Source organism: Schistocerca piceifrons, chromosome 6 (assembly GCF_021461385.2).
Source record: "Schistocerca piceifrons isolate TAMUIC-IGC-003096 chromosome 6, iqSchPice1.1, whole genome shotgun sequence".
NCBI classification, from domain to species: domain Eukaryota; kingdom Metazoa; phylum Arthropoda; class Insecta; order Orthoptera; family Acrididae; genus Schistocerca; species Schistocerca piceifrons.
The window spans coordinates 30,099,973-30,113,540 of record NC_060143.1 but is presented as its reverse complement, the minus strand read 5'-3'; the positions used below and the strand labels follow the sequence as shown (position 1 = coordinate 30,113,540).

Sequence of the window (13,568 nt, the reverse complement as noted above, 5' to 3'; positions counted from 1 at the left end):
ATCGGTTTCCCTGTTTTAATCTGGAAAGAAACATAAATCTAGTTATTTTCCTTGAAACCTTAGTGGGACTCTATGTATCATGTGGAAGCAAAAGAAAATGAAATCTAAACTGCTAACTTACACAGCTTAAAATGTTCCACATTATTGTTACGACTTGAAAATTTAAAGAAAAGAAAGAAATTGAGAGAAGACTATGACACTGAAGCATACTAAGAAAAAATATTTAAGACTTTCGATATGTACTGTACATATAGTAATTTTTATAGAGTTTAGGAACAGTTTTCATAACATTTTTGATTCACATAAATTTAATTAAATATTTTGCTGTTCCACCAATAAGTAATGAAATAATACTGACATGAATTTACATGTTGACGCGACAGTCCCGAAAGTGTGTAGGACTAACCATGAGCTATCTTAGAGATCAGTCAATGATTCAGGTCATTCTTCCTGACAGACTTAGAAATGCTACGGTAACACCCATCTATCAAACTTCAGAGAAGGGAACTTCCTCTAATTAGTAATCATAGACCAATTTTATGCCTTACAGCTTCTTGTCTTTTTTTATGGCTCATTTTTTTGTGCAAAACTTCTCAACAGCCTGTCAGTTTTCATTCATAATTGAGGCACGACAAAGAAATTCATATAGGGCCTGACAAATTATGCTATAGACACAGTCTGTGAATTTTTAAAACCTTTCTTTCATTGGACCGCAAAAGTTGACTGGCAAATCAAAATAACTGGTATTAATGGCATCTCTCTTGTAAGACTTTAGTCTTGCACACAAAGTCTCCACTAACATCCTTTAAAAAAATCTGTTACTATTATATGACTCTTGTGACAAATTTACTGAACAGTAACTTGTTTGAAGAGAACAGCTGCATCCATTCAGTAAATGTAAGACACAGAAATGAACTGTATGTAGGAAACATGCCTTCCTCTATCATTCAGATATGTGTGCAGTACTTGGCAGTAATACTTTTCAACAAGTTTCCGCAAGGATTGGAAACAATTGTTGACAAACAGTGTATTTTCAAGCCTAAGTTGAAAGCTGCACTACTGAAAAACGACTTCTGGTCTCAGCACCAATACCTAAGGCTTATTAACCCCTGTTAATTATCCAAATGAATGGTATTTCAGATTTATTCTTTTAGTAAAAGGAATTAGGATTAATTTTTGTTACTTCTATTTGTCTGTTCCCTCATTTTTCCTTCATCATTCCAAATCGTCACTTTCACAATCCCTTCCTGTTAACACTAACTTAAAACTAGCATAATATACATCCAACCTGTTACTATTATTATTATAGCACTATCCAGTTTGCAGATGACACAAGCATATTAGTCAGCGGGAAGACTGCAGAGATACTACAGACAAGACTGTCTGAAGCATTAACAAATGTTGTAAACTGGTTCAACCAAAACAAACTAATAATAAATAAAAGCAAAACAGTAGCATTAAATTTTCATAATATCAAGAGAAACATTGAAGAGGATATAAGAATTCAGATGTCAGACACGGATATTGCAAGTGTGCCTAATACAAAATTTCTGGGGGTCTGGGTACAGGATAATCTTAGATGGGAAACTCACATTGACAACATATTAAAGAAGCTAAGTACCATGTGTTATTTAATGAGAGTGCTAGAAAACTGCTGTCATAAGGACTGTCTAATGACAGTTTACTATTCTAATATACATTCTGTCCTAAAATATGGGATCACTTTTTGGGGTAACTCGCCATCCTGCCTAAAACTCTTCAGGATGCAAAAGAGAATAGTGAGAATCATGGCTGGAATAAAAAGGAACAAATCATGTAGACCATTATTTAAAAGGATGGGGATTCTTCCCCTTCCATGTATTTTCCTATTTGAAAGTGCAATGTTTATAAAGAAATATACAATAACAAATCCTAGTATCCTCCCCAAAAATGAAAATGTCCATCATCATAATACAAGACAGAAAACTGACTTTCATGTACTCCATACAAAAACCAGTTTGTGCCAAAAAGGAACATTACACCATGGAAAAATTATCTACAATAAATTGCCAAGAGAAATTAAAGTAATGACAGATGTAAAAAATTTTAAAGCAGCATTAAAAGAATATCTGTTGACACATTGCTTTTATAGTGTGGAAGAGTTCCTCCAAAATCCTCGAGAGTCTAAGTGATGATTATGCAAATACTGTAACCATTAATATTGGCCTATAAATACATTCAGATGTAATTCTCAAGTTTATAATGGGGTTCAAGTATAAGTTGTATAGCGACTTGCCCAGTATATGAAGTAAAATTCTGTGAATGTAATTCTCTAGTGTACATGTCAGTTCATAGTGTAGAAGAGTTCCTCAAAAATCCTTAGAGCTTAAGTGAGGATCATGCAAATACTTTAATCGTTAATATTGGCTTATACATGTATTCAGTTGTAAACTTCAAGTTTCTAATGTGGTTTAATTATAACTCACACATTGACTTGCCCAGTATATGAAGTGCTGTAAAATTTTGTGAACATAATTTTCTAGTTTCTAAAGTGTTTTAATTATAAGATATACTTTGACCTGTCCAATATCTGATGTGCTGTACTGTACATGTAAGATTTACTGGACCAATAAATACAATACAATACAATACAATACAATCATCCAGTGTATCTGATTGCTATCCACTTGGCCCAATGATTCATTTGATGACCCTGTGCACTGATAGAATTGTTCTATGAAATTACAAGATAAAGTATGTAAATCATGCAAATGAAATTTGTCAAATCCAGTTACCACGCATTACAAAATTCATGCATGGTAATTAATTTGTAGCTGTTCTTTAGTTAAGTCTTAAAAATAATAAAAACAATTAATGACAATATTATCAAAAGGATAGTCTGCTATTCACCAACAGAGAAGATGTTGAACTGCAGATAGGCACAACAAAAAGACTGCTACACATGTGAGCTTTCGGCTGTAACGCCTCATTCTACTTTAAAAGAAGGCCTTCTTGCCAAAAGCTCACATGTACAGCAGTTCTTTTCTTGTGTTTGTTTGTGACTCAACATCTCCTCTACATAGTGAGTTACAAGCTGTCCTTTTCAAAATATTGTCATTATTCCATCCTGGATTTTCTGTTGTTCAAAACTATTAATTCCAGAGTTGTTAGAGAGAGTACCTGGTTCAAAAAATTTGCATCACCAAGCTGACGTTTAGCTTCAGCCCAAGTTGGCTCCACCTGCTTCAGTATCATCACAGCTTCCATCACCATTTCCACTCGTGCTGGGGGCCGTCCATAAGATTTTACTTCTGTTAAGTCTCTCTTATTCAAGGCATCTAAGGCCTACAATAAAACAAATATTTACATAAGAACTGTGAAATTATACTTTAAAAAAACCACACACACAACGCTAGATCCTTGGACAGAAATAATGGCATGCATTGCTACTCATCAGTAATGAAAGTATGAAATTGCACTATTTATATGCAATATGAGGTACAATTAAGTAATATTTATGCAAATGATTCAATGGCTGCAAAGCAAGACGAAAGCAGTTCGGAGCGTAAAGCATACAAGAGAGACGGAGAGCAAGGAGGGGAGGCACAGATGGGTGGAAAAGAAATGTTGGTGGGGTTGAAGACAGAACCACAGATGGGAGAGAGTGAGAGAGAGGAGAGGACATGGGGGATCAAGTAAGAGAAAGAGAGAGAAAATGCCAACAAAATGGGGGCGGGGAGAGAGAGTGGTGGGAGAAGACAGTACAGAGTACACAATCTGCATGGGGAAGGAGCAGTGTGGACAAAAGGGAGAAGGGAAAAGGTAAGGTGAGGCGGTGGGTAACAGGTTAGTGGAGGTTTAGGCCAGGGGGATTGCAAGATTGGAGGATCGCAGATTGTGCTAGCCAGACTCCCAACTACACTGTTCAGAGCAACTTGTGCTGGGAGGGAGTATCCAAATGGCATGTGTAGTAAAGCAGGTGTTGGAGTCGTTTGAGTTGTTATGTACAGCATTTTTGGGAACTGGTTGGTCAATTTTGTGTTTATGTCACAGTTTGGCTGTGGACATTTATGTGAGTAGACTTAATTATTTGTCATCTATATGCAACAAAGGTCTCATTGGCTGAAAGCTTATTTGTGACAGTCTTTTTGTTGTGCGTATCTACGACTCAGCATCTTTGCTATATGGTGAGTAGCAACGTTCCTTTTCATAATATTGTTATCATATACACCATGGCTGCTTTCATACTTGGCCCTGCCTTTTATTGGGTAGGAAGTACCAGGGATTGGACTGCAGTAGGAGGTTGTGGCTGGGTGTACGGGACAAGTCTTGCACCTGGGTTGAATGCAAGGGTGCAGGATTCGAAGCAGAACTGGAAGAGGAATGGTCATGGTACTCTGTGGGTTTGGTGGGTGGCAAAACACTGCTTCAGGTGATGTGGGCAGGATTTTGGGTAGCATATCACTCATCTCAGCACACAACGAGAGGCAGTTGAAGCCCTGGTGAAGAATTTGGTTCAGCTTTTCAAGGCCAGGGTGCTACTGGATGATAAGAGGAATGCTGGCTTGTGACTGGTTGACAGATTTACTGTTGTCAGAGGAAAGATTTCATGGGAGATCTGTTGACTGATGAGCTGGATAGGTTATTTTCTGTCAATAAAGGTACTAGTAAGGTTATCAGTGTAGTTTGATGATTCATTCCTTCCACTGTAGAGGCACATCAATGGGAGGTGAGGAGAGGCTGTAAGGGAGAGACTATTTAACATGTAATGGGTGACAGCTGTCAGAGAGGAGGTACTGTTGGTGGTTGGTGCACTTGATGTGAGAAAATGTAACTTATATATGGGGCCATCTGAAAAGTGTAGATAGATGTCTAGGAAGGTGGCTCGATGACCAGATAAGTGGATCTAGGAGTAGGTTGAGAGGGTATGAGTATATACCACAAAAACATCATCAATGAATCTGAACCAGGTAATGGGTTATAGGTGTTCACTGGATGTGAAGGATTCCTCCAGATGGCCGATAAAAAGGTCGGCGAGGGATGGTGCCGTCCAAGTACCCACGGCAATACCACAGATTTGCTTAAAGAATTGGCCTTCAAAAGTGAAATAATTGTGGCTCAAGGAGAATTAGGAACTAGCCAGTGGATTTGGTACAATGGGGACTTTGGTAAAGCCATGAGTATGGTAGATGTTGGTGTACAAAGACGTTGCATCCACAATGACTGACTAGGAGCCTAGTGATAATGTGACAGGAATTCTGGAAATGTAATGAAGGAAGTGAGCAGTGTCTTGCATGTAGGGTGGGATTTACCGACAATAGTATGGAGGTGTTGGTCAACAAAGGCAGATGTTTGTTCTATGGGAATGTTGAAATCCATACACTGAAGTATTTTGATCCCAATCATTCCACTTTTGAAGGCTAAATTTACTATTGGCTTGTGTACCCACAAGGGACCATCCCATGCCAACTCATTTATGGCTCATCTGGAGGAATTCTTCATATTTAGTCTACACCTAAAAATCCTTGTGAGGTGCAGACTGAGTGATGACATCTTTGTCTGGTTCAGACTGAGTGATGACATTTTCATGATCTGGTCTCATGGCTGGGATAACCTTTGCTCTTTCCACCATCCCCCCCCCCCTCCCCTCCCTCCCTAAGAATCTGCTTCATCTGGTCCTTGTCAAGTCAATGAGCCACCTTCCCAGATGTCAATCTCTACATGTCAGATGGCTCCGTAAATAAGTTACATCTGTTCACATCAAGTGTGTCAACCACCAACAGCGCCTCTGCTTTGACAGCTGTCACCCTTTTCATGTCAGAAAGCCTCTGCCTTACGGCCTCACCACCCATGAATGCCACATTTCCAGTGTAAAGCAACCACTGTTGCACTATACCAATCACCCACACCATGTCCTCTTAACCAGAAACCCTGTTAACCAGCCATTGACCAGCACTCCTCTGATCACTTAGCATCAAGCTAGTATTTAGAAGCTCAATCACAACTTTAAACAGGGCTTCACCATCTCTCATCATACCCTAAGATGAACGATATCATACCCAAAATCCTACCCACGTCACCCTAAGAAGTGTTCCACCACCCACCCAACCCACAGAATATGCTTCCCATCCTTATTCCAAGCCTGATCCCAATCCTGCACCCCATGGGTCACTTCCTTGTGGTCAGTCCTGGTGCAAGACCTGTTTCATACACCCACCCACCCTTTTCTACTGCAATCCAGACACCAGCAATTCCTACCCAGTAAAAGGCAGGGCTACTTGTGAAAGCAGCCATGCTATATATCAGCTAAGCTGCAATTACTATGTAGCATTCTATGTCAACATGACAGGAAATCAACTGCATACTCACATGAAAGGTCACCACTGAACTTTGGTAGTTCACGGACTTGACCATCCAGTTCAAAACACGTTGCACACCACAATACAAATGACTTCAACAGCTGCTTTACTAAACAGACCATATAGGTACTCCCTTCCAAAACAAGTTTCTCTGAACTATGCAGTTGCAAATTCTCTCACCAGCATATCCTGCGATCCTCCGCTCTGGCAAGCCCTAGCCTCACCTTAACTTTTCCATTCCATCTTCTGTCCACACCAATCCTTCCAAAACCAGACCATGAGCTGCCTTCTCCCACCATTCTTTCTCCTCCCTCATGGGGACATTCTCTCTCCCTTTTTCCAATCCATTGTTCTTTCCCCTTCTCCACCTGACACTCTTTCTCTCATCCCTCCCTTTCTCCCCTTCCATCTCCACCTTTGCTCATTTTCCCTCTTACCCTCCTCTCCCTCTCTATATCTCTTATATGCTCTACCATCTGAACTACTTTCATTTTGTTGTGCAAGAACTTTATCATATGTCAAAAGACCTGGCTTGCTCTTTACCACTAGCCCCTCCTTATTTTGCGTCTCCTTCCCTATCCCTTCCCCACCTCCGTCAGCTGCGCAATTGCTTTCAATAACTGATAATGAATAATTAATTCTACCATGGCTGCAAGAGCTTTTGTTTTGACGTCTATGTGTGTACTTTTACTAGAAAAAAAGCAAAATCTCGAAATCTAGCTTGAATACTGTTTTCGGTTACATATTTCTATGCTACGCAGATATGCCCTGTGAGTATTTGCCTCTTTTTACTTTATGTGTTGTTCCACCAAAGAACTTCCATTACTGTTACAAATACACTCCTGGAGATTGAAATAAGAACACCGTGAATTCATTGTTCCAGGAAGGGGAAACTTTATTGACACATTCCTGGGGTCAGATACATCACATGATCACACTGACAGAACCACAGGCACATAGACACAGGCAACAGAGCATGCACAATGTCGGCACTAGTACAGTGTATATCCACCTTTCGCAGCAATGCAGGCTGCTATTCTCCCATGGAGACGATCGTAGAGATGCTGGATGTAGTCCTGTGGAACGGCTTGCCATGCCATTTCCACCTGGCGCCTCAGTTGGACCAGCGTTCGTGCTGGACGTGCAGACCGCATGAGACGACGCTTCATCCAGTCCCAAACATGCTCAATGGGGGACAGATCCGGAGATCTTGCTGGCCAGGGTAGTTGACTTACACCTTCTAGAGCACGTTGGGTGGCACGGGATACATGCGGACGTGCATTGTCCTGTTGGAACAGCAAGTTCCCTTGCCGGTCTAGGAATGGTAGAACGATGGGTTCGATGACGGTTTGGATGTACCGTGCACTATTCAGTGTCCCCTCAACGATCACCAGTGGTGTACGGCCAGTGTAGGAGATCGCTCCCCACACCATGATGCCGGGTGTTGGCCCTGTGTGCCTCGGTCGTATGCAGTCCTGATTGTAGTGCTCACCTGCACGGCGCCAAACACGCATAAGACCATCATTGGCACCAAGGCAGAAGCGACTCTCATCGCTGAAGACGACACGTCTCCATTCGTCCCTCCATTCACGCCTGTCGCGACACCACTGGAGGCGGGCTGCACGATGTTGGTGCGTGAGCGGAAGACGGCCTAACGGTGTGCGGGACCGTAGCCCAGCTTCATGGAGACGGTTGCGAATGGTCCTCGCCGATACCCCAGGAGCAACAGTGTCCCTAATTTGCTGGGAAGTGGCGGTGTGGTCCCCTACGGCACTGTATAGGATCCTACGGTCTTGGCGTGCATCCGTGCGTCGCTGCGGTCCAGTCCCAGGTCGACGGGCACGTGCACCTTCCGCCGACCACTGGCGACAACATCGATGTACTGTGGAGACCTCACGCCCCACGTGTTGAGCAATTCGGCGGTACGTCCACCTGGCCTCCCGCATGCCCACTATACGCCCTCGCTCAAAGTCCGTCAACTGCACATACGGTTCACGTCCACGCTGTCGCGGCATGCTACCAGTGTTAAAGACTGCGATGGAGCTCCGTATGCCACGGCAAACTGGCTGACACTGACGGCGGCGGTGCACAAATGCTGCGCAGCTAGCGCCATTCGACGGCCAACACCGCGGTTCCTGGTGTGTCCGCTGTGCCGTGCGTGTCATCATTGCTTGCATAGCCCTCTCGCAGTGTCCGGAGCAAGTATGGTGGGTCTGACACACAGGTGTCAATGTGTTCTTTTTTCCATTTCCAGGAGTGTATTTACTGAAGTTCTTTATATTTCTAATCACTGGTACCCAATTTCAACAACACTCTTCTGATTTACAGCCTACCTCAGTTGCCAATTTTGCCAATTAAGAGATTGTAGCGCAAAAGTTCAGAAAGGTAGAATGTGACCAAATCAGTTGCAATTTAGTACTTTACTGATTTATGCATGCTCTGACATTGCTTTTATTATTTTAGTTACATGTGGAGCAGCTTCAGGTAGAAGAGAAAGAAGGAACCTTGTACAATGACCTACATGCAAACCCTTATTCTACCCTTGTTGTATCATTGAAGAAAGTTTGTTGAATTGCTGTAAAACTGGTGATACAGAAAATATTTCAATAAGGTACACCACGCAACTTTTAATTAATGTGGCTTTTCCCCCAGTTATTGTCATTATATACAATGACCAGTTCCAGTTCTCACAGAAAATAATTGCTACAGGTAGGCACTGTCACTATATTATTCATCAGGATGGTATCAACAAAACGTTCTCAGTACATATTTGTAATCGAATTTAAATGGCATTGTGGTAAGTACAGGTACTCATTACTTTTAATTTATAAGTTTCCAGTAAAACTAAATATACTATTGCAGTCGGTGGATAAAAAGTTATCATAGGAATAATGAGTTAGCAGGAAATATAGTGTGCATAATGTCTGAACAGACCTGAGCATATACTACATATACACAAGGTGAATAGCCATATTTAGATGACAATTACAAAAGAAAGAAAATTAATTGTTAACAAGCGTGTAATCATAGCAGGCGTGATGTTTCCATTTTGCTATGTTATTACCTCTATTCCACATGTTCCATACATTAAGTACCTTAGGGATAGAAGCAGTGTGGCGCGAGTAAGGTCTGGCTCCCAAGTACAACCTTAACAATGAGAGGAAAGACATAAGGAGACAATAAATGCTTAAACAGCATGTAAATGCCTCACTGGGCTGGTAGGCGTGGAGATATACTGTGAATCTTCAGGCTCTGGTGTTTCTCTGACAATTAGAATTTGGCACTGTTACATCCAACTCGATCACCTTTCTCTCCACTTTAATGGTCATATATATAATAGAGGGAAACATTCCACGTGGGAAAAATATATTTAAAAACAAAAATGATGTGACTTACCATACGAAACCGCTGGCAGGTCGATAGAAACAGAAACAAACACACACATACACACAAAATTCTAGCTTTTGCAACCAAAAAAGCATCCATTGGTTGCGAAAGCTAGAATTTTGTGTGTATGTATATGTTTGTTTGTGTTTCTATCGACCTACCAGCGCTTTTGTATGGTAAGTCACATCATCTTTGTTTTTTTTATATATATATATATATATATATATATATATATATATATATATATATATATATATATATATATATATATATATATATATATATATATATATATATATAAAAAAACAAAGATGATGTGACTTACCAAATGAAAGTGCTGGCAGGTCGACAGACACACAAACAAACACAAACATACACACAAAATTCAAGCTTTCGCAACAAACTGTTGCCTCATCAGGAAAGAGGGAAGGAGAGGGAAAGACGAAAGGAAGTGGGTTTTAAGGGAGAGGGTAAGGAGTCTGTCCAATCCCGGGAGCGGAAAGACTTACCTTAGGGGGAAAAAAGGACGGGTATACACTCGCACACACACACATATCCATCCACACATATACAGACACAAGCAGACATATTTAAAGACACAGAGTTTGGGCAGAGATGTCAGTCGAGGCAGAAGTGCAGAGGCAAAGATGTTGTTGAATGACAGGTGAGGTATGAGTGGCGGCAACTTGAAATTAGCGGAGATTGAGGCCTGGTGGATAACGGGAAGAGAGGATATATTGAAGAGCAAGTTCCCATCTCCGGAGTTCGGATAGGTTGGTGTTAGTGGGAAGTATCCAGATAACCCGGACGGTGTAACACTGTGCCAAGATGTGCTGGCCATGCATCAAGGCATGTTTAGCCACAGGGTGATCCTCATTACCAACAAACACTGTCTGCCTGTGTCCATTCATGCGAATGGACAGTTTGTTGCTTGTCATTCCCACATAGAATGCGTCACAGTGTAGGCAGGTCAGTTGGTAGATCACGTGGGTGCTTTCACACGTGGCTCTGCCTTTGATCGTGTACACCTTCCGGGTTACAGGACTGGAGTAGGTGGTGGTGGGAGGGTGCATGGGACAGGTTTTACACCGGGGGCGGTTACAAGAGTAGGAGCCAGAGGGTAGGGAAGGTGGTTTGGGGATTTAATAGGGATGAACTAAGAGGTTACGAAGGTTAGGTGGACGGCGGAAAGACACTCTTGGTGGAGTGGGGAGGATTTCATGAAGGATGGATCTCATTTCTGGGCAGGATTTTAGGAAGTCGTATCCCTGCTGGAGAGCCACATTCAGAATCTGATCCAGTCCCGGAAAGTATCCTGTCACAAGTGGGGCACTTTTGTGGTTCTTCTGTGGGAGGTTCTGGGTTTGAGAGGATGAGGAAGTTGCTCTGGTTATTTGCTTCTGTACCAGGTCGCGAGGGTAGTTGCGGGATGCGAAAGCTGTTGTCAGGTTGTTGGTGTAATGCTTCAGGGATTCCGGACTGGAGCAGATTCGTTTGCCACGAAGACCTAGGCTGTAGGGAAGGGACCGTTTGATGTGGAATGGGTGGCAGCTGTCGTAATGGAGGTACTGTTGCTTGTTGGTGGGTTTGATGTGGACGGACGTGTGAAGCTGGCCATTGGACAGGTGGAGGTCAACATCAAGGAAAGTGGCATGGGATTTGGAGTAGGACCAGGTGAATCTGATGGAACCAAAGGAGTTGAGGTTGGAGAGGAAATTCTGGAGTTCTTCTTCACTGTGAGTCCAGATCATGAAGATGTCATCAATAAATCTGTACCAAACTTTGGGTTGGCAGGCCTGGGTAACCAAGAAGGCTTCCTCTAAGCAACCCATGAATAGGTTGGCGTACGTAGGCAGAGATATGTTCTGTACGTAGATCAACACCTTCAACCCATTACGTGCAGTCTCCCATCCTTCATCAAAGACACCAACCACTTTCTCGAACGCCTGGAATCCTTACCCAATCCGTTACCCCCAGAAACCATCCTTGTAACCATTGATGCCACTTCCTTATACACAAATATCCCGCACGTCCAGGGCCTCGCTGCGATGGAGCACTTCCTTTCACGCCGATCACCTGCCACCCTACCTAAAACCCCTTTCCTCATTACCTTAGCCAGCTTCATCCTGACCCACAACTTCTTCACTTTTGAAGGCCAGACATACCAGCAATTAAAGGGAACAGCCATGGGTACCAGGATGGCCCCTTCGTACGCCAACCTATTCATGGGTCGCTTAGAGGAAGCCTTCTTTGTTACCCAGGCCTGCCAACCCAAAGTTTGGTACAGATTTATTGATGACATCTTCATGATCTGGACTCACAGTGAAGAAGAACTCCAGAATTTCCTCTCCAACCTCAACTCCTTTGGTTCCATCAGATTCACCTGGTCCTACTCCAAATCCCATGCCACTTTCCTTGATGTTGACCTCCACCTGTCCAATGGCCAGCTTCACACGTCTGTCCACATCAAACCCACCAACAAGCAACAGTACCTCCATTACGACAGCTGCCACCCATTCCACATCAAACGGTCCCTTCCCTACAGCCTAGGTCTTCGTGGCAAACGAATCTGCTCCAGTCCGGAATCCCTGAAGCATTACACCAACAACCTGACAACAGCTTTCGCATCCCGCAACTACCCTCGCGACCTGGTACAGAAGCAAATAACCACAGCAACTTCCTCATCCTCTCAAACCCAGAAACTCCCACAGAAGAACCACAAAAGTGCCCCACTTGTGACAGGATACTTTCCGGGACTGGATCAGATTCTGAATGTGGCTCTCCAGCAGGGATACGACTTCCTAAAATCCTGCCCAGAAATGAGATCCATCCTTCATGAAATCCTCCCCACTCCACCAAGAGTGTCTTTCCGCCGTCCACCTAACCTTCGTAACCTCTTAGTTCATCCCTATGAAATCCCCAAACCACCTTCCCTACCCTCTGGCTCCTACCCTTGTAACCGCCCCCGGTGTAAAACCTGTCCCATGCACCCTCCCACCACCACCTACTCCAGTCCTGTAACCCGGAAGGTGTACACGATCAAAGGCAGAGCCACGTGTGAAAGCACCCACGTGATCTACCAACTGACCTGCCTACACTGTGACGCATTCTATGTGGGAATGACCAGCAACAAACTGTCCATTCACATGAATGGACACAGGCAGACAGTGTTTGTTGGTAATGAGGATCACCCTGTGGCTAAACATGCCTTGGTACACGGCCAGCACATCTTGGCACAGTGTTACACCGTCCGGGTTATCTGGATACTTCCCACTAACAACAACCTATCCGAACTCCGGAGATGGGAACTTGCTCTTCAATATATCCTCTCTTCCCGTTATCCACCAGGCCTCAATCTCCGCTAATTTCAAGTTGCCGCCACTCATACCTCACCTGTCATTCAACAACATCTTTGCCTCTGCACTTCTGCCTCGACTGACATCTCTGCCCAAACTCTTTGTCTTTAAATATGTCTGCTTGTGTCTGTATATGTGTGGATGGATATGTGTGTGTGTGCGAGTGTATACCCGTCCTTTTTTCCCCCTAAGGTAAGTCTTTCCGCTCCCGGGATTGGAATGACTCCTTACCCTCTCCCTTAAAACCCACTTCCTTTCGTCTTTCCCTCTCCTTCCCTCTTTCCTGATGAGGCAACAGTTTGTTGCGAAAGCTTGAATTTTGTGTGTATGTTTGTGTTTGTTTGTGTGTCTGTCGACCTGCCAGCACTTTCATTTGGTAAGTCACATCATCTTTGTTTTTAGATATATATTTCCTACGTGGAATGTTTCCCTCTATTATAACTATATATATATATATATATATATATATATATATATATATATATAT

The 13,568-nt window shown here is 42.9% G+C and overlaps 1 protein-coding gene across 1 annotated transcript in view; it reads right to left on the bottom strand.

Moving 5' to 3' along the window:
- Positions 1-13,568, bottom strand: part of LOC124802831 (dynein axonemal heavy chain 2) — a 1,031,222-nt gene that overhangs the window by 269,188 nt on the left and 748,466 nt on the right. Inside the window, 1 exon segment of the mRNA XM_047263843.1 lies at positions 3,160-3,324. Coding sequence (XP_047119799.1) covers positions 3,160-3,324 — 165 coding nt within the window.